This window comes from Rhincodon typus, chromosome 7 (assembly GCF_021869965.1).
Source record: "Rhincodon typus isolate 14 chromosome 7, sRhiTyp1.1, whole genome shotgun sequence".
Taxonomy (NCBI): domain Eukaryota; kingdom Metazoa; phylum Chordata; class Chondrichthyes; order Orectolobiformes; family Rhincodontidae; genus Rhincodon; species Rhincodon typus.
In genome coordinates, this window is record NC_063338.1 from 4,149,160 (window position 1) to 4,170,662 (window position 21,503).

The window sequence follows — 21,503 nt, forward strand, 5'->3', positions numbered from 1 at the left end:
GACTTCTAGCACCACCTCTTCTGTAACGTGAACTCTTCAAGACATCACTATTTATTTCCCCAAGTTTTATGTCCTTGTCCACAGTTAATACTCATTTAGTATTGCACTCATCTCCTGTGGTCCACACATAGACGACCATGTTGATCTCTCCCTACTTATCCTTAATGTACTTGTAGAATCTCTTTGATACTCCTTAACTCTAATTGCCAAAGCTATCTCATGTCCCCTTTTTGCCCTCCTGATTTCCCTTAGAGTATGCTTCTCTAGGGATTCACTTGATCCCAGCTGTCTATACCTGACATATGCCTCCTTTTTCTTGACCAGAGCTTCAATTTCTCTAGTCATCCAGCATTCCCTATACCTACCAGTCTCGCCCTTCATACTAACAGGAGCATACTGTCTCTGAGTTCTTATCTCATTTTTAAAGACCTTGCACTTCACAACAACTTAGGGGAGGTGATGGCCTAGTGGTATTATCGCTGGATTGTTAATCCAGAGACCCAGATAACATTCTGGGGACGTGGGTTCGAATCCCGCCACGGCAGATGGTGGAATTTGAATTCAATTAAAAAATATCTGGAATTAAGAATCTAATGATGACCATGAATCCATTGTCAATTGTCAGGAAAAACCCATCTGGTTCACTAATGTCCTTTAGGGAAGGAAACTGCCATCCTTACCTGGTCTGGCCTACATGTGACTCCAGACCCACAGCAATGTGGTTGACTCTTAACTGCCCTCTGGTCAATTAGGGATGTGCAATAAATGCTGCCTGGTCAGCGATGCCCTCATCCCATTAATGAATGAAAGGACCCTTGACCTGCGAATAGACTCCACCAAGCAACTTTTGAAAGCTCCTGTCCATTACTCCAATACTCTAATAATCCAATTTAGAACTTTAACATTTTGATCAGTTCTATCCTTTTCCGTAACTATTTAAGACTGATAGAATTATGATCACTTGTCCCAAAGGGCTCTCCCATTGACCTCTCAGTCACTTGCCCTGCCTTTATTTCTCAACTGAAGGTCAGGTATTGCTCCTTCTCCAGTAGGTACATCTACGTGTTGAATAAGAAAGTTTTCTTTTGGCTGTTATAATCAACAAATAGCACATTGTGTTGATGTGATAGGTTTATTTTCAAGCAACAAGGTTGGTTAACGGCAAACCAAATTTGAATATTATTCTCTTTCCTGCTCTGGGTAACAGTTCCAAATCCAGAGAGGTGAGCTCTGATTTTGAGAATAATTTAAATGAAATGAGTTGGAACAGTACCCAACTTTTCTCTAATCAACCAAAGAATGAAGATGATGGGATTGATGAAAGGATTGAGCTCCTTTAATGAATTTAGGACATTGAAGTATAATTTACAGCCAATTTGAAAAACTTTTGAAGAGTGATCACTGTTGCAGCTGTTTGACAGTGGGAAACACAGCAACCCAGTTTGTACACAAGACCATATATATAGCCATGAGACAACCAGATAATCTGCTTTTGGTGATGTTGGTTTGGACATAATTTCTGGCACAGGACATGAGTGAGAACGATTCTGCTTTCGTCTGACTGATCATGTTTTATTTGGTGGCAAAAATTAAATCTATACCCACACAGTCATGTTTTAAACTGTATTCAGAAATAGGTTTCTGTCCAGGCTGGTCCTGAAAACTGTGGCAGAAATTGGATTTATTTTGCAGTCTTTTTGGGGCCATCAGTTGAGACTTTGTGAGTGCAGGTGCTATTTATTAGTGCAGTGCACGTGAATGATATATGGGTTGGCCTTGAATGTTATGACGTGCCAAGTGCTCGTCCAATGTATTTTTTAAAGGCTGTGAGGCAGCTCATTTCAGACTGGCACCACCATCTGGGTAAAAAGGTTTTTCCTCACATCCTCACTGAGCCTCCAGCTCCTCAGCTTGAACTATCTCCCCTCGTGTGTGAGCTTAAAACTAAGTGGAAGAGCTACTCCTTCCCCACTCTGTCCATGCCCCACATACAACTCCATCAGATGCCCCCCCCTCAATCTTCTGTATTATAAAGAAAACAACAAAACCTATTCAACCTTTCCTTATAGCTTAAATTTTCCATCACAGGCAGCATCCTGGTGAATCTCCTCTGCACCACCTCCATACCCTTCCTGTAATGTGGCAATCAGAACTGCACACAGTACTTTAGCTGTGGTCTCACAAAAATTCTGTACAACTCCAACATGACATCCCTGCTTTGTAACCGATGCCTTGATTGATAAAGGCGAGTGTCCCATAGCCTTTTTCATCATCCTACTAACATGCTGTTCCCCCTCCAGAGATCTGTGGACAAACACACTAAGGTCTCTTTGTTCCGCAGAACTTCTGAACGTCACGCTGTTCGTTGAATACCCCCTGTCAAATTACTCCTTCCAAAGTGTGTCACCTCACATTTTTCAGGGTTAAATTCCATCTGCCACTAATCTGTCCATTTAACCATCCCCGTTTATATCTTGGAGCCCAAAACACTCAACTTCAACTGTTAACCACCTGATCAATCTTTGTGTCATCAACAGATTTACTCGTCCAACCCACCACACAGTCATCTCTGTCATTTATATAAATGACAAATAATTGGGGACCTAGCACAGATCCCTGTGGTATGCCACTGGACACTGGCTTCCAGTTACTAAAGCAGCCTTGTTTCATCACCCTCTGTCTCCTACAACTGAGCCAATTTGAATCCACTTTATCAAAATACCCTCTATCCCATGTGCATTTGCCTTCTAGACAAGTCTTCTATGTGGGACCTTGTCAAAGGCTTTGCTGAAATCCATATAAACTACATCAAATGTATTATCCTCATTTACACCCTGGTCAGCTTCTCAAAAAGTTTAAGCAAATTTGTTAGGCATGACCTGCCTCTGATAAAGCCGTGTTGATTATCACTGAGGGCAGCACGGTGGCTCAGTAGTTAGCACTGCTGCCTCACAGCGCCAGGGACCCAGGTTCAATTCCACCCTTGGGTGACTGTTTGTGTGGAGTTTGCATATTCTCCCAGTGTCTGCATGGGGTTTCCTCCCACAGTCCAAAGATATGCAGGTTAGGTGGATTGGTCATGCTGAATTGCTCATAGTGTTCAGGGATGTGTAGATTAGGTGGATTATAGGGGTATGGGTCTGGGTGGGATGCTCCGAGGGTCAGTGTGGGCTTGTTGGGCCGAAGGGCCTGTTTCCACACTGGAGTGATTCTATTCTATAATCTTCTAAGCCTTGCCTATCTAAGCAGAGATAGATGCTGTCCTTTAGAATTTTCTCCGATAGTTTCCCTACCACTGATGTGAGGCTCATTAGTCTGTAGTTCTCTCGTTTATCTCTACAACTGTTCTTAAATATTGGAACCACATTAGCTGTTCTCCAGACTTGTGGCACCTTCCTCATGACCAGAGAGGAATTAAAAATTTGGGTCAGTGCCCTGCAATCTGCTCCCTTGCCTCCCAGAGTAGCCTAGACAGAATTCATCTGGACCTGGATAGTTGTCCACTTTTACGCCTGCCAACACTTCGAAATCCCCAGTTCTTGCCTACGTCAATTTGCTCAAGCACCTCGCAGTCTCTCTCCCTGCGTTCCACACCTTAGTCCTTATTCTCTTCGATGAAGATGAATGTGAAGCATTGGTTCAACACTTTACCAATGTCCTGTGGTTCCACCCACAGACTGCCCCCTTGGTCCCTAATGGTCCCTACTATTTCCCTGGTTATGCTCTTCCCATTGATATGTTTACAGGCTATCTTGGGATTTTCCCTACGTTTACCAGCCAGAGCTTCCTCTTTGATTTCCTTATTGCTTTCTTAGATTTATATTTAGATTTTTATTGTCACATGTACTCAAGTACAGTGAAAAGTGACCAATGTTGCCACACATGCCACCATCTTGGGTACGAAGGTACCTAGGTATAAAAAACTCAGGTACAGAGTCATAAAAGAAACAAAGTTAAAATGTTAAAATGTTAAGCATTACAGATTTACATAGAATAAGTAGAAAATAAAGAAGTAAGCTCATAGTTAACATTAGAGTCCTTCTTAAGTTAAACTAGAAAAATAAAGGAATAAAGTTAGAAGTTCAACAGCCTTGCCCAATCGCCTCCACTTTTCTCGCTCTCCAGTAGACCTCAGCTGCCTGTTCTTGTGGCTGCAGCAGAAACTGGGTGACCTCCCTTACAGCAACCCCTCCCCCATTGCTCTTCCGTAGATTTCACCACTAATAGCTGTTCCCAGTCTACCTTGACCAGATCCTGTCTTATTTCACTAAAATCCACTCACCCCAAATCCAAAACTCTCTTTGCAACTTTGTTTTCACTCATTCATGGGATGTGGGCATCACTGTTTAGGCCAGCATTTATTGCCCATCCCTAATTGTCCAGAGACCAGTTAAGAGTCAACCACACTGATGTGGGTCTGCCATCACACGTAGGCCAGACCAGGTAAAGATGGCAGATTTCCTTCCCTAAAGGACATTAGTGAACCAGAGATAACATAGTGTAGAGTTGGAGGAACACAGCAGGCCAGACAGCATCAGAGGAGCAGGAAAGTTGACATTTCATTTTCTGAAGAAGGGTCCCGACCCGAAACATCAACTTGCCTACACCTCTGATGCTGCCTGGCCTGCTGTGTTCCTCCAGCTCAACACTGTTATCTCTGACTCCAGCATTTGCAGTTCTTACTATCTCCCTTAGTGAACCAGATGGGTTTTTCTGACAATTGACAAGGGATTCATGGTCATCATCAGACTTTTAATTCAAGATTTTTACTGAATTCAAATTCCACCATCTGCTGTGGTAGAATTTGCACCTGGCTCCTCAGAACATTACCTAGGTCTCTGTATTAACAGTCCAGTGACAATACCACTAGGTCATTGCCTCTTCTGTAAAATGTCTATTTCTTTGTCCATAAATCGGTATCACTAAAATGCTCCCTCACCACCATATCAACCACTTGTCTGGCTTCATTCCCCAAATTAGGTCCAGAACAGCTACGTTGGGCCCTCTACACAGAATGTAGAACTGTACAGCACAGGAACAGGCCCTTCAGCCCACAATGTTCTGCCGAACATGACACCAAATTAAACTGATCCCTTCTGCCTGCCCTTGCTCCATATCCCTCCAATCCTTGCATATTCATGTGCATATCTAATCGTCCCTTAAATGATCCCATTGTATCTGCCTCTACCAACACCCTTGGCAGCATGTTCCAGACTCCTACCACCCTCTGTGTAAAAAGACTTGCCCCTCATATTTCCTTTGAACTTTCCCACTCTCACCTTAAGTGCATGCCCACCCTGCAATTTTACACATTTCAACACTGGGATAAAGATTCTGACCGTTAACCCTATCTATGCATCTCATAAATAGACTTCTCTCAAGCCTCCCCTCAGCCTCTGCCAGTCCAGAGAAACGAACCCAAATTTTTCTTGCCTCTCCTTATAGCTTAAACCCTCTAAGCCAGGCAGCATCCTGGTAAACCTCTTCTGCACCCTCTCCAAAACTTCAACATCTTCCCTGTAATGTGGCGACCAGAACTGAATGCAATACTCTAAGTTTGACCTAACCAAAGTCTTTTCAAGCTGCAACTTGACATCCTGACTCCTGTACTCAGTACCCTGACCAATAAAGGCAAGCATGCCATATGCCTTCTTTATCACCTTATCTACTGGCATGGTTACTTTCAGGGAGCTATGGACTTGAACCCTGATCCCTCTGTACATTAATGCTGTTAAGGTTCCTGCCATTAACTGCCTACTTTTCCTTAACATCTGATCTCCCAAAGTGCAGCACCTCACGCTTATCCGGATTAAACTCCATCTGCCATTTCTTTGCCCGTATCTGCAAGTGATCTATATCCCGCTGTATCCTTTGACAACCTTCTACATTATCCACAACTTTACTGATCTTTATGTCGTCTGCAAACTTACTACATTTTCATCCAACTCATTTATATACATCACAAACAGCAGAGCATCCCTGCGGAACACCGCTGGTCACTGATCTGCACCCAGAAAAACACCCTTCCACCACTATCCTCTGCCTTCAATGGACAAGCCAATTCTGAATCCACGCGGCCAAGTCACCATGGATTTCATGCATCCCAACCCTCTGGATAAGCCTGCCTTGGGGGACCTTGTTAAAAGCCTTTACTAAGATCCATGTAAATAACATCCATTGTTCTACCCTCATGGATCACCTTTGTCACTCCCTCGAAAAATTCAATCAGTAAGACATGACCTGCCCTGCGCAAAGCCATGCTGACTGTCCCTAATTAGACGAAGCTTTTCCAAAAGTGTGTAAATCCTATCCCTAAGAATTTTCTCCAATAGCTTCCCAACCACTGATGTGAGACTCACTAGTCTGTAGGTTCCTGGATATCCTCTTACCGTTCTGGAACAGAGGAACAGCATTAACTACTTGCTAGTCCTCCAGGACCTTTCCAGTTGCTAGCGAGGATAAAAAGATCTTGGTCAAGGCCCCAGCAATCTCCTTTCCTGCCTCTCTCAATAACCTGGGATAGATACCATCAGGCCTTGGGGACTTATCTACTTCAATGCTCTTCAAGAGACCCAACACCACTTCTTTCTTGATCTCAAAATGCCTTAGCATATTAGCATGTTCCACACTAATCTCACTATACTTCATATCCTTCTCCTTGGTGAATACTGACACAAAGTACTCATTTAAGATCTCACCCACATCCTCTGCTTCCAAGCACAAGTTCTCTCTTTTATCTTTGAGTGGTCCTACCTTCTCCCTCGTTATCCTCTTGTTCTGACTCCTTAACTTAATGTGCAATATCTCGTCCTCTTTTAACCCCTCCTCTGCCTTGCCCGAAGATTCTATATCCCAGATTGTGATGGTGACTATAATCACAGTTCTACATGTCAATCATTGACCATGATTTGTACGTTTTACCTGTGATACTTCTGACATTATAGCCCATCCAGCTTTGTCTTAGTCCCTTGAAAATTAATACGGCTGCACTACCTCTGACTTGATTGTGTTGCTCTATGATTGTGTGCCCTTATTCTGCCAATAGTCTGTATCCCCTCCCACTGCCAAATTAATTTAAACTGTTCGTGAAGCCTGCTGATTAAATCCTTGTCGTGGTCAGTTAGAAATTAGCAAGAAATGTTGGCCTAGTTCACATCCCATCAACAAATTTTAAAAATTGTGACTTTTTTCATTGCACAAAGTAAAACCTAGAAGTCTGAAACAAAAACATAAAATGCTGAAACATGTAGCAGATCAATCAGTATATGCGGTGAGAGGAATATTCATGGGCACGGCATGCAGATGGGAAAGATTGAAGAAAATACTCACAAAATTATTTGCTGAAGAAAAAGATAATAGAGCTGTGCTATGTATGAAGAAGGAATGAATGTGAATTTAGAGTATAAAAACCAAAAGGACTGCAGATTCTGTAAATCAGAGACAAAAACCAAAATTGCTGGAAAACCTCAACAGGGCTGGCAGCATCTGTGGAGAGAAAACAGAGCCAACGTTTTGGGTCAAGTGACCCTTCCTCAGATCTGAATTTAAATTATGCCTGGTTTTCGCCTTTTAAACCCAAGGCAGCAATGTATAGTTGAATGGAATGTTTTCCCTTTTAATCCTATCCTTATTGAAGTAGGCTAAAGCGTGTTCCCCAATCCCTTTTTGTTAGTTTCAATCTTTGAAATAAACCCCACAGTAAAATTCTGAAAGATAATAACAAAGGTAGCTTAAAGTTTTGGCAAAGATGTGTAGCTCGGGTTGTGGGTGAGGTTGTTGACTTGCTCGCCGAGCTGACCTGTTGTCATTCATCACCATGCTAGGTGACATCATCAGTGGAGCCTCCGATGAAGCGATGTTCTTGTACTCCGCTTGGAATTTATACTGTCCGGTCCGTTATGGTGAGTAGTGTCATTTCCGGTTTTAATCTGTAGGGATTTGTATATGGGGTCTAATTCTACATGTTTGTTGATTGCATTACGGGTGCAGAACCATGCCTTTAGGAATTCCTATGCATGTCTATGTTTGGCTTGGGCTACTATGGTTACCTTGTCCCAGTTAAACTGATGCCCTTCATTGTCTGAGTGTACTGATATTAAGGAGAGTTCATTGTGCTGTTTTGCTGCTGGTTGATGTTCATGTATTCTGATGGCTAGTTTCCTTCCTGTCTGTCAAATGTAATGTTTGTGGCAGTTGTTGTGTGGTATTTTGTAAACCGCTTTGGTTTTGCAAGTTGTGAGAATAGGGTCTTTAATACTTGTATGTGTTTGTTGTAGAGTGGCTGTGAGCTTGTGGGCCACCATGATTCCTAGTGGTCTTAGGAGTCTTGTCAGTTCTGACATGTTCTTGATGTAGGGCAGTGTGGCCAGTGTGTTAGGGCTTACTGTGTCCTCCTGTTGTTGTCTGTTTAGTAGGCATCTGGGGATGAAGTTGCGGAGATATCTCTTTATAGCGAGGATTTTGGATAGATGCTCTTCCTCTTTCCTGCATAGTTCTGGAGTGTTGCAGTGTGTCCTGGTCCATTTAAATCGTGTACTAATGCAGCTTTGTTTGTGGATGTTGGGGTGGTTGCTGTAGAAGTTGAGGATTTGATCAATATGGGTTGCTTTTCTGTACTCTGATGTTTGGAACTCCCCGTTGGTCATACGCTCAAACTTTGAAGTCCAGAAACGGAAGTTGATTGTTGTTTTCTTCTTCCCCCATGAATTTAATCCCTGCGAATACACTGTTAATGAGGTGGTGGGCCTGTTCTAATTTGTTGCGTTTAATAATGACAAATGTGTCATCTACTTACCGAATCCACAGTTTAGGTTGAATGTTGGGGAGAGTGGTGTATTCTAGTCTTTGCATGACAGCTTCTGCAAGGAGTCCTGAGCTGGGTGACCCCATTGGTGTACCATTGATCTGTTTGTATACTTGACCATTAAAGATGAAGTGTGCGATGAGGTAGAGGTCTAGTAGTTTAAGTTGGTTGTCATTGCTGATAGAGCTTTTGGTCTGCGTTGCTGCTTCCTCTAGTAATGTGGCCACAGTTTCTTTACCTAGTGGGATGTCGATTGATGTGAATAAAGCTGTAACATCAAAGGATATCATAATCTCGTCGTTGCTGATTTTTATGTTCTTCAAGGTATCGAGGAAATCTTGGGTAGAGTGGATGGAATGAGGTGATCCGTCGACTAGGTGTTTCAATCTCTGTTGTAGGTCCTTGGCCAGTTTGCGTGAAGGTGCGCCTGGTAGGGAAACAATTGGTCTGAGGGGGATGTCTGGTTTATGTACTTTAGGAAGTCCATAGAAGCAGGGGGTATTTGTGCCTTCTGGTTTTATTCTCATAAAGTCCGTCTTGGTTATCTGCCCTGCATCCTTTAGTCTCTTCAGTGTCTGAGCAATCCTATTACCTAGCTGCTGTACTGGGTCTATCACCACCTGTTGGTAAGTGGTTGTATCTGCATGCAATGCCTGTGCTTCCTTAATGTAGTCTGGTTTGTTCATAATGACAGTCATGCACCCTTTGTCAGCTGATAGGATTATGATGTTCTTGTCTTTCTTGAGTTTATCTAGTGCTTTTCTCTCTGATGTATTCAGGTTGTCCCCTTTGTTCCTGCTGTGTAATGTGGGGATTATAGTTTGTTGGATGACTTGTTGTGTTTCGTCTGTGAATCTGTCGTCTTTTAATGTAGTCTCCAGGGTGGTTTGCATCTTTGTGGTTATAGTTCAGTCAGCGTAATAGGACAGCTTTCTCCGTTTCTGTGAGTTGTCTGCTGGATAGGTTTCTTATCCATATGCCCAATTTGTTGTTGTCCTTGTCTTTGTCTTTGTGGTCGATCAGTTTGGTGAGTTTCTCCTGTACCTTGTGTCTCTTCTTAATTTTGGTTTTGTGTTGATTGATGGTGATGGCTTATTCTAGGATTGTAGTCCGCTGCTGGTCCGTGGTGTTCCGATGTTGTGATTTTTGGCTCAAATTTTCCCGTTCGTACTTGTGGAGTCGGTTATGGGCATCATTAATCATTGCTCGTAGCATTCTCCGTGTGTTCTCTTCAACTATTTTATATGCCTGTGGGTTGTTGAGTGGAGGTTTGTATTTCACGCTGTGGTGTAGTACCTGGTTCCTGAGGCATTCGTGGAGAAAATGAAGTTATTCGCGGGTAGAGCTCAGTCGGTTGGTGAAGGTTTCCCATTGTCAGGCAATTTTTAGCGTGTTACACCTGTAGGTGTTTAAAGTTTTGGCAAAGATCTGTAGCTTGGGTTACATTACATTGGACAGACAGGAAGGAAATTAGCCATCACAATACATGAACATCAACTAGCAGCAAAACGGCACGACGAACTCTCCCTAGTATCGGTACACTCAGACAATGAAGGCAATCAGTTTAACTGGGACAAGGTAACCATAGTATCCTGAGCCAAACATAGATATGCATGGGAATTCCTAGAGGCATGGTTCTCTGTTCATACTTCAATCAACAAACACATAGAATTAGACCCCATATACAAACCCATACAGATCAAAACTGGAAATGACACTACTCACCATAATGGGCCAGACAGTATAAATTCCAAGCGGAGTAGGATAACATCACTTCATTGGAGGCTCCACTGATGATGGCATGGTGATGAAACGTCTGAACAAGTCAGCTCGGCGAGCAAATCAACAACCTCAACAAAGGTAGTGTTTATTAGCACCAATTCAAAATTGAGGGAGATTACACTTCGCTATTTCATTTACATAAACAGACACACAAGTTAGAAGGCACCAGAAGGAGAAAGGTAGAAAGTTACAGTTTGAGTTTCTTAAAAATCAAAAATGTTAACATTAGTTGGCAATACTTGGAATTCAGTGAGTCAACATTCAGTTGCAAGTTTCAGTTTGCTGAGTTGTAGCAATTCTTTTCCTGGAAACTGGCAAGTAGATGAATCACAATTGAAGGTGCAACAGTATTTCTTGTACTTAGAATCACAGTTGTTTTGCTGGCAATGTCTGGGCTTCTTATGGAGGTGAGACTTCTTCACAGCACCTTCCCCTGTTCCCACCCGCCTTCCTTGCCGTTCACAGCCTTTCCTGCCATTCACAGCCCTTGGTCCCTGTCCATAGCCCTCCTCTCCCACCCTATTCACAGCCTCCCCCCAGCTCCACGCACCATTCACAGCCATTCCTCCATCTAAAGTCCTCTCTACCCTCCTCCCTAACCTCACTATTCACACTCTGCTGCCTCTGTTCACAGTCCTCCTTCCCCCATCCTCCTTCCCCCATCCTCCTCAACCTCCTGTCCCCTCCTCCCCTTCCCTGCCCGCTGTTCACACCCACTCCCCCATCCATGCCCACATTGTTCACACCCGTCAGATTTAAGCATTGCACTCACGTGAAAAGAGACAAGTTCTCAAAGCATCAGTAACACCTGGAGAGAGAGAGAGAGTTAACATTTTGAGTCCAATATTACCCTTCTTCAGAACACCATAAGATGTAGGAGCAGAGTTAGGCTATTCAGCCCATTGAGTCCACTTTGGCATTTGATCATGGCTGATATGTTTCTCAACCCCATTCTTCTGCCTTCTCCCCATAACTATTAACCCCATTACTCATTAAGAATCTAACTAGCACTGTTTTAAATATGCTCAATGACTTGGCTTTGACAGCCCTCTATGGCAATGAGTTCCAGAGAGTCACCACCCTCCAGCTGAAAAAATTCCTCCTCATTTCAGTTCTAAAGGTCATTCCTTTACATTGAGCCTGTGCCCAGGATCATTCTTGTGAAACCTCTTTTGGATCCCTTCCAAGACCAGCACGTTCTTCCTTGGATACGAGGCCCAAAACTGCTAACAATAGTCCAAATGTGGTCTGACCAGGGCCTTATACAGCCTCAACAATACATCTCTACTCTTGTTTTCTTGCTGTCTTGAAATAATTGCCAAGATTGCATTTGCCTTCCTAACCGTCGAGTGAATCTGCATGTTAACCTGAAGAGAATTTTGATCTAGGACTCCCGAGCCTCTTTGTGCTTCAGATTTCCGAAGCCTTTCCCAATTTAGAAAATAGTCTATGCCTCTCTTCTTCCAACCAAAATGTATACTTTCATACTTTCCTAAAATTTCCCATCTGCCACTTTTGTCCACTTGCCCCTAATACCCAAATCCTTCAGCAGCCTTCCCACTTCCTCAACACTTCCTGTCCCTCCACCTATCTTTGTGTTATCTACAAACTTAGCAAAAATACCCTCAGTTCCTTTGTCCAGATCATTAATGAATAACGTGAACAGTGGTGGTCCCAACACTGACCCATGCAAACTCCACTAGTCATTGGCTGCCGTACTGAAAAAAGTGCCTTTATCCCACTTCCTATCTTCTGTCAGTCTCCCAGTCTTCTAACCATGATATTACCTTGCCCATAACACCATGGGCTCTTATTTTATTTGACAGTCTCCTGTGCAGCACCTTGAAAGGTCTTCTGGAAATCCAAATAGGTCATGTTCACTGGATCTCCCTTGTCTAACTTATCTCCTCAAAAACTTCTGTCAGATTTGTCAGGCGTGACCTTCCCTTGACGAAGCTGTTCTGACTGTGCATATTTTATCATGCACTTCCAAGTAGGCCGTAATCTCATCCCCTATAATGGACTGTAAAATCTTACCAATGACCAAGGTAAGGCTAAGCAGCCTAAGACATCCTATGTTCTGCCTCCCTCCCTTCTAAACAGGGGTGTTACTTTAGTCATTTTCCAGTCCTTTCCTATTCTTTGCCACATTATCTGCTTTTTTTCCTTTTGCTTTTATGCTGTCCCTGACTTTCCTTGTCACCATGGCTGCCTCATCCTCCCCTTCATATGATTCTTCTTCTTTTGGGATGAATACCTGCTGTGCCTCTCAAATTGCCCCCAGAAATGCTTGCCACTCCTTACTGTCTTCTCTTCCAGTCAACTCTGGCCAGCTCTTCCCTCATGTCTTTGTAGATATCTTTATTCAATTGTAACACCATTGCATCTGATTCCAGCTTCTCCTTCTCAAACTGCAGGGTGAGTTCTATCAAATTATGGTCACTGCTCCCAAGGAGTTCCTTCACCTTCAGCTCCCTAATCAAGTCTGTCTCTTTTTTTTACATTTATCTGTGGGATGTGGGTGTTGCTGGCTGGCCAGTATTTATTGTCTGTCCCTAGTTGCCCTTAAGAAGATGGTCGTGAGCTTCCTTCTTGAACTGCCATGGTCCACCTGCTGTGGGTTGACCCACAATACCATTAAGGAGGGAATCTCAGGATCTTGACCCAGCAACAGTGAAGGAAAGGTGATATATTTCCATGTGAGAATAGTGAGTAGCTTGGAAGGGAACTTGAAAGAGGTGATGTTGCTATGCGTCTGCTGCCCTTGTCCTTCTAGATGGAAGTGATCGTGGGTTTGGAAGATGCTGTCTTAGCATCTTTGGTGAATTTCTGCAGTGCATCTTGGAGATAGTACACACTGCTGCTACTAAGCATCAGTAGTGGAGGAAGTGGATGCTTGTGGATGTTGTGCCAATCAAGCGGGCTGCTTTGTCCTGGATGGTGTTAAGTTTCATGAGTGCTGTTGGGGCTGCATTCATCCAGGCAAGTGGGGAGTATTCTATTACAGTCCTGACTTGTACCTTGTAGATGATGGAGAGGCTTTGGAGAGTCAGGTGGGAGTTACGCGTCGCAGTATTCCTAGACTGTGATCTGCACCTGTAGCCACTGCGTTTATATGATGAATCCAGTTGAGTTTCTGGTCAATGATAACCCCCAAGATGTTAATAGTGGGGGATTCAGTGATGGTAACACCATGGTTAGATTGTCACTTATTGGTTATGGTCATAGCCTGGCATTTGGGTGGCATGAATGTTACTTGCCACTTGTCAGTCCAAGCGCTGAATATTGTCCAGATCTTGTTGCATTCGAATGTGGACCACTTCAGTATCTGAGAAGTCGCAAATGGTGAATGTCGTGCAATCATTGGTGAATTTCCCCTACCTCTGACCTTATAGAACATAGAACATAGAACATTACAGCGCAGTACAGGCCCTTCGGCCCTCGATGTTGCGCCAACCTGTGAAACCAATCTGAAGCCCATCTAACCTAAACTATTCCATTATCATCCATATATTTATCCAATGACCATTTAAATGCCCTTAAAGTGGGCGAGTCTACTATTTTTGCAGGCAGGGCATTCCACGCCCTTACTACTCTCTGAGTAAAGAACCTACCTCTGACATCTGTCCTATATCTATCACCCCTCAATTTAAAGCTATGTCCCCTCATGCTAGCCATCACCATCCGAGGAAAAAGGCTCCCACTGTCCACCCTATCTAATCCTCTGATCATCTTGTATGTCTCTATCAAGTCACCTCTTAACCTTCTTCTCTCTAACGAAAACAGCCTCAAAACCCTCAGCCTTTCCTCATAAGACCTTCCCTCCATACCAGGCAACATCCTGGTAAATCTCCTCTGCACCCTTTCCAATGCTTCCATATCCTTCCTATAATGCGGTGACCAGAACTGTACGCAATACTCCAAGTGCGGCCGCACCAGAGTTTTGTACAGCTGCAACATGACCTCATGTCTCCGAAACTCAATCCCTCTACCAATAAAACCTAACATACTGTACGCCGTCTTAACAACGCTATCAACCTGGGTGGCAACTTTCAGTGATCTATGCACATGGACACCGAGATCTCTCTGCTCATCCACACTACCAAGAATCTTACCATTAGCCCAGTACTCTGTATTCCTGTTACTCCTTCCAAAGTGAATCACCTCACACTTTTCCGCATTAAACTCCATTTGCCACCTCTCAGCCCAGCTCTGCAGCTTATCTATGTCCCTCTGTAACCTCCAACATCCTTCCGCACTATCCACAACTCCACCGACTTTGGTGTCATCCGCAAATTTACTAACCCATCCTTCTACGCCCTCATCCAGGTCATTTATAAAAATGACAAACAGCAGTGGCCCCAAAACAGATCCTTGAGGTACACCACTCGTAACTGAACTCCAGGATGAACATTTCCCATCAACCACCACCCTCTGTCTTCTTACAGCTAGCCAATTTCTGATCCAAACCACTAAATCACCCTCAATCCCATGCCTCCGTATTTTCTGCAATAGCCTACCATGGGGAACCGTATCAAATGCTTTACTGAAATCCAAATACACCACATCAACCGCTTTACCCTCATCCACCTGTTTGGTCACCTTCTCGAAGAACTCAATAAGGTTTGTGAGGCACGACCTACCCTTCACAAAACCGTGTTGACTATCCCTAATCAAATTATTCCTTTATGATGGAGGGAAGGTCATTGATGAAGCAGCTGAAGATGTTTGGACCCAGGTGAGTACCCTGAGGAACTCCTGCGGAGATGTCCTGGAGCTGATAAGAAATACTTCTAACAACCATTACCATCTTCTAATGTGTCAGGTATGACTCCAGCCACTGGAGAGTTTGCCCCCGATATCCATTGATTCCAGTTTTGCTCAGGCTCCTTGATCCTATACTCGGTCGAATGTAGCCTTGATGTCAAGGGCTGTCACTCTCACCTCACCTCTGGAATTCAGCTCTTTTGTCCATGTTTGAACGAAGGCTGTAATGAGGTCAGGAGCTGAGTGGCCCTGGCAGAACCCAACTGGCCGTCACTGAGCGGTTTATTGCTGAGCAGGCACTGCTCAATAGCATTATTTTTGACACCTTCCATCACTTTATAGATGATCGAGAATAGACTGATGGAGCGGTAATTGGCTGGGTTGGTTTCCTGCTTTTCATGTATTTGGTCAATTTTTCACATTGTCAGGTCAATGCCAGTGTTGTCACTGTACTGGCGCAGCTTCGCTAGGGGAGCAACAAGTTCTGGAGCACAAGTCTTCAGTACTATTGCCGGAATATTGTCAGGGCCCGCAGCCTCTGCAGTATCCAGTGTCTCCAACCCTTTCTTGATATCACGTGGAGTAAATTGACTTGGCTGGAGACTAGTATCTGTAGTGCTAGGGACGCTGGAGGAGGCAGCACTTCTGGCTGAAGATTGCTGCAAAAGCTTTAGCTTCATCTTTTGCATTGATGTGCTGGACTCTTCCATCATTGAGGATGGGGATATTTGTGGAGCTGCCTCCTCCTCCTCCAGTCAGTTGTTTATTATTCGCAACCTAATGTGGCAGGACTGCAGAGCTTAGATCTGATCCATTGGTTCTGGGATCGCTTCGCTCTGCCTATCACTTGCTGCTTATGCTGTTTGGCATGCAAGTAGTCTTGTTTCATACCTTCACCAGGTTGACATTTCATTTTAGGTATGCCTGGTGTTGCTCCTGACATGCCCTCGTGCTCTTTCCATTGAACCAGCGTTGATCCCTTGGCTTGATGGTAATGGTTGATTGGAAGATATGCCAGGCCATGAGATTACAGATTGTGCTGGAGTACAATTCTGCTGTTGATGACCCACAGCACCTCGTGGATGCCCAGTCTTGAGGTCAAGTATGTTTTTCCCTCTTATTGGTTCCCTCACCACCTGCTGCTTGTCCAGTCTAGCAGCTGTGTTCTTTAAGACCCGACCAGCTCGATCTGTAGGACTGCTGCCGAGCCACTCTTGGTGGTGGACGTTGAAATCCCCTACCCAGAATACATTTTGTGCCCTTGCCATCCTCAGTGCTTCCTCTAAGTATTGTTCAAATGGCCTGGCATATCTTGCAATAAACCATTACCATCAAGCCTGCTGAGGGAGGATGGTATGTGGAAATCAGCAGGAGGTTTCCTTGCCCATGTTTAACCTGAAGCCATGAGGCTTCATGGGGTCAACATTGAGGACTCCCAGGGCAACTCCCTCCTGACTGTATATCATTGTGCCACCTCCTCTACTTGGTCTGTCCTGCTGGCGGGGATGCTGATGATGGTGGTGTCTGGGATATTGTCTGTAAGGTATGATTCCATGAGTATGACTATGTCAGGCTGTTGCTTGACCAGCCTCTAAGGCAGCTGTCCCAATTTTGGCACTAGCCTCCACATGTTTGTAAGGAGGACTTTACAGGGTCGACAGGGTTGTTTCTGCTGTTGTCTTTCTTGGTGCCTAGGTCGATGCTAGGTGATCCGTCCAGTTTCATTTCTTTGAGACTTTGTAGCGATTGGTGCAACTGAATGATTTCAGAGGGCAGTTGAGAGTCAACGAATTCGAACCTGGGTCCCTGGACCATTATCTGAGTTTCTGGATTAATAGTCTGGTGATACTACCACTAGGCCATTGCCTCCCTACTATTACATATCATTATACATCACATCCAGAATTGCCTGTTCCCTAGTGGGCTTTACTATAAGCTGCTCCAAAAAGCCATCTCATAGACATTCTATGAATTTCTTTTCTTGAGATCTGCTATCAACCTGATTTCCTCAGTCCACCTGCATGTTCAGGTCCTCCATGATTGTTCTAACAGTTCCTTTATTACATGCCTTTACTGTCTCCTTATTTATTTTCTTCCTCGCGACTCCAATCATGATCTGTTTTCCTTTATTGTTCCTCAACTTTGCCCACACAGATTCTATGCCTTCTGACTCTATATCACTTCTTGTTATCAATTTAATTTCCTTTCTATTAAAAAGGCAACCCCACCCCCATTGACCATCTCCCTGTCTTTTCGATGGGATATGGATATTTAGTTCCCAGGCCTGATCCCCTTGCGGCCACGTCTCTGTGATTTAACACGATACCCGCCAATTTCAATCTGTATTACAGCTCATTTACCTTGTTTCCTATACTGCATGCTCTTAAGTACAACATCTCAATCCTGCATTGACTGCCCCTCTCCTTATAGTTGTCCTATTATCTGCTGTGCTTTAAGTTAGATTCCTGACCCTTTCCATACTCTGTGTCTTATTACTTGTTCTGGAAACTTCAATCTCTGTTGAGCCACCATGCCAGAATATAGATAATATAGTTTCACAAAAATGAAAAATTATGATTCCTCTTCATGCTCTCTGGTCATTACGGATGTCAATAACTTGCAACGACAATATGTAAGCAAAATGAAATGCATTCGAAAGGACTGATGCAATGGCAAAATGCAGAAGGAGGCCATTCAGCCCATTGTGACTCTGCTGATTTTCTGAAAGAGTTATTCGTCAAACTCAACAGCTGTTCTCCCATCACCCTGATAAACTGTCCTTCTAATATGCAACCGATGGTTTGTTTTTAAAACTGTCATTGAATCCGTCTCCACCATCCTTGAAAACAATACACTGCAGATCATTAGTTCTCCCAAAATCTCTTGTAGTTCTTTTTGAAGTTATCTTCAAGCCAAAAAAGATGGGCAGTGTTGAAAGTAGATTTTGTCTGAAATTAATAGAAGGTGATAAAATATGGTATAGTCGATGATCCAAAGAATGAAGGGCTGTGGGGATGGGGGTGTGGTGCGGAGTGTGGAGAAGAAGAGATCCAACACTGGCATTTCAGCCTCACTGTACTGTTGTCAGTGAATACAATTAATTTGATCAGAAGGCATATGCTGACAGCAGTGTTTTTGTGTTCTGGATAATGCAATGAAAAGAAACATTTGGAACTTGTGACTGTGCCTAGGAATGTGCAGTAGGAGATACAAACAGTGAAAACAGGATGATATAGCAATAATGGTCCCACCAGAAAGCAAAGATTAACAGGGAGGATGTGTGTGTTGGTGAAAGCAGGTTGTAGGTGACAGAAATTGCAAAAGACATTTTATCAGATGTGAAGTAGGTAGGCTATTACTAACATTGATAATTATGTTGATGTACAGGTATAAGCAGATCAGCTATGATGATCAGTCAGAAGTCTTACAGACAACCGGAAGTAATCCAAGTGCCAAAATGAAGGAACGTACAACGGTAAAGAACGTTCTTGAATATGACTTTTACAGAACAGTGACACAATATGCTAAACCTGTTGAAGGCAGAAGTTATCTTTCACTTGTTTTGGTGTGTCATGTGAAGGCATTTCCTATGCATAGATTTGAAACTCCAACTATCAGAACCTACCCTTCAGGAGTGAAGTGTCATTTTTAATAGGTCTGTAACGACTGCTTCTTATGAATTGTTCCTTTGTAATTGGTAAAATGTACTATTCTCTTGAACCGACTTTTCCTAAATAGGTCTGTAGCATTTAAACTTCTGGGATAAATGCATGAGTAAATAATAATTAATTTTAAATTATTCATTCATGAGATGTAGGCATTGCTGGCTAACTCAGCATTAATTGTCCATCCCCAATTGCCCTGAAAGCAGTTAAGAGTCAGTCAATCACATTTCTGTGGGTCTGGATTCACATATGGCCTGACCAGGTAAGGGTGGCAGATTTCCTTCCCTGAAGGACATTAGTGAACCATATGGGTTTTTACAAGAATTAACAATAGTTGCGTAGTCACCATTAGGCTAACTTTTAATTCCAGATTTTTATTGAATTCAAATTTAATCATTTGTAGGATGGGATTCAAACCCATGTCCCAGCACAATAACCTGGGTTCTGGATTACTAGTTCAGTGATACTGCCTGTACATTACCACCTCCCTGAACTCTCAAAAGCTTTGGTTATTTAAAGTGACAGATATTCAACTGGGAGGAGGTTGCAGGAATTGTTAAGAAACACAGAACTCTCTCTCTCTCTCCTAGTACAGGAAAATGTACAGGGTTTCAGTATTCCATCTCACATGTTGGTAACTGTTGTTTTCTTCAAATGCATATAAAAGCACCTGTTATCTTGCCAATTTCACAATTCTTTTCTCTCCTCATGCTCCGTTTGAAGGTATTGATTCTGTTCCGTAGATGTCCTCTGAGTAAGCGGCTATTCCTAATGTATAAGCAAGCTCCGTCATGCTGTGGGAAGTCACAATAAGGATCTGGAATGTGGCTTATTTTGTTTGCCTTTTTTAACTGTGGTATTGGCACCAGTTGTAACATGGAGCTGGTACTTCGGCTGAGGCCAGGTCATGAAGGGACCTGAGACTTCCTGGTTTATATACACCTTACTTACCCATTACTTTTACAAGCGATACATACAATGTGATGTCTCCATTCTTGATCTTCCCGTTCTCTCTTCAGGAACGGCGTATAGAGTGTGACCTATCAGATGAAGTAGCAGCGCGATTGTACCTGGATGAGGGAGATGCAACAGGATCTGTCAAAATGCCACCTTCTCAAAACTTAAAGGAAAATCTAAGCATCTTAAGTAAAGAACAAAGAGGAGATGTTCCCGAGTTCACTGAGGTACAGTCAAGCTAACATGACATAGAAGAGCACGACATAAGAAAGAAGGGGAATAGACATAATAGATCTGGCTCAGAAATGATACAATTTAAGAGGAATAAAGTAGTAAAAAATACACTAACTGGTAAAATTAAGAGGGCAAGGAGATTCAGTGATTTGGATAAATAGATCTTCAGAAGTGTGAAGACTAATTTCACAAAGCTGTATTTTAAAAAAACATGTAGACAGATTTATATGACAAGTTTCATAGAATCCACACAGTGTGGAAACCATTCAGCCCAACCAGGACACACTGGCCCTCTGAAGAGCATCCCACCCACTCCCATCCCCCTACCCTATCCCTGTAACCCTCCATTTCCCATGGCTAATCCACCTAACTTGTACATCTGCGAACACTATGGGTAATTTAGCATGGCCAATCTACCTAACCTGCACATCTTTGGACTGTGGGAGGAAATCGGAGCACCCGGCAGAAACCCACATAGACACGGGGAGAACATGCAAACTCCATACAGACAGTCACCCGAGGGTGAAATTAAACCTGGGTCCCTGACGCTGTGTGGCAGCAGTGCTAGCCACTGAGCCACCATGCCCATTTATGAAGGAAGAAGTGATGCTACGTCATTACAATAATTAGTTTGAATTTTCTGCTCAGCTCTGGAAGCATTCAGTCAACAAGGAGGCTGCAGTTGTGGAGAAGATACAAAGGAGAAGAACTAAAATGATCCCAATGATGAGAGCTTTTAATTTAAAGAGTTGAACTGTGTGACCCTTTTCATTAAAGCAAGCTGGATTGAGAGGACTTCAAATCAACAGGGTTTTTGAAAAATTAAATCAGAAGATGCTACAGTAATCATTCGTGTCCGTTAGGTAGAGTTTTGCTGTGATACATAAGACTTGAGCTTTAAAGTGATGCACAAACAAAGCAGGTGTTATGTGAGAAAAAATTTCCACCAAGCAAGAAGCTAAGGTATGGAGTACCCTGTCTGAGAATGTGGTGGAGGCAGTTTCAATTGATGCATTGGACAATTATTTGAATAGAAATGGTGTATAGGGATATGGGAAAAGGCAAGAGATTAGCACTAGGTAATATAACTAGTGCAGGCATGATGGCCCAAGTACCTCCTTCTGTACTGTAACAATTTTGTGATTCAGTGGGAGCTATATTTTCTCAAATCCTGCCACAATATCCTCATGCAAACTTACTGTTTGCTGCGCCCTGTCGCTGTGATCCAGCCTTGTTAAAATACTTATGTTGGCACACTCAGACATGGTTTAGCCCGATTTATGTTTTCCACAGCT

General features: G+C 43.3%; 1 protein-coding gene across 3 annotated transcripts in view; it reads left to right on the forward strand.

The window, feature by feature from the left end:
* Positions 1–21,503, forward strand: part of LOC109911472 (sentrin-specific protease 2-like) — a 107,590-nt gene that overhangs the window by 58,519 nt on the left and 27,568 nt on the right. For all 3 annotated transcript variants that reach the window (XM_020510788.2, XM_020510789.2, XM_048599398.1), the window contains exons 10-11: positions 18,740–18,827; positions 20,037–20,201. In XM_020510788.2, the coding sequence (XP_020366377.1) occupies positions 18,740–18,827; positions 20,037–20,201 (253 nt within the window). The remainder of the gene's footprint in view (positions 1–18,739; positions 18,828–20,036; positions 20,202–21,503) is intronic.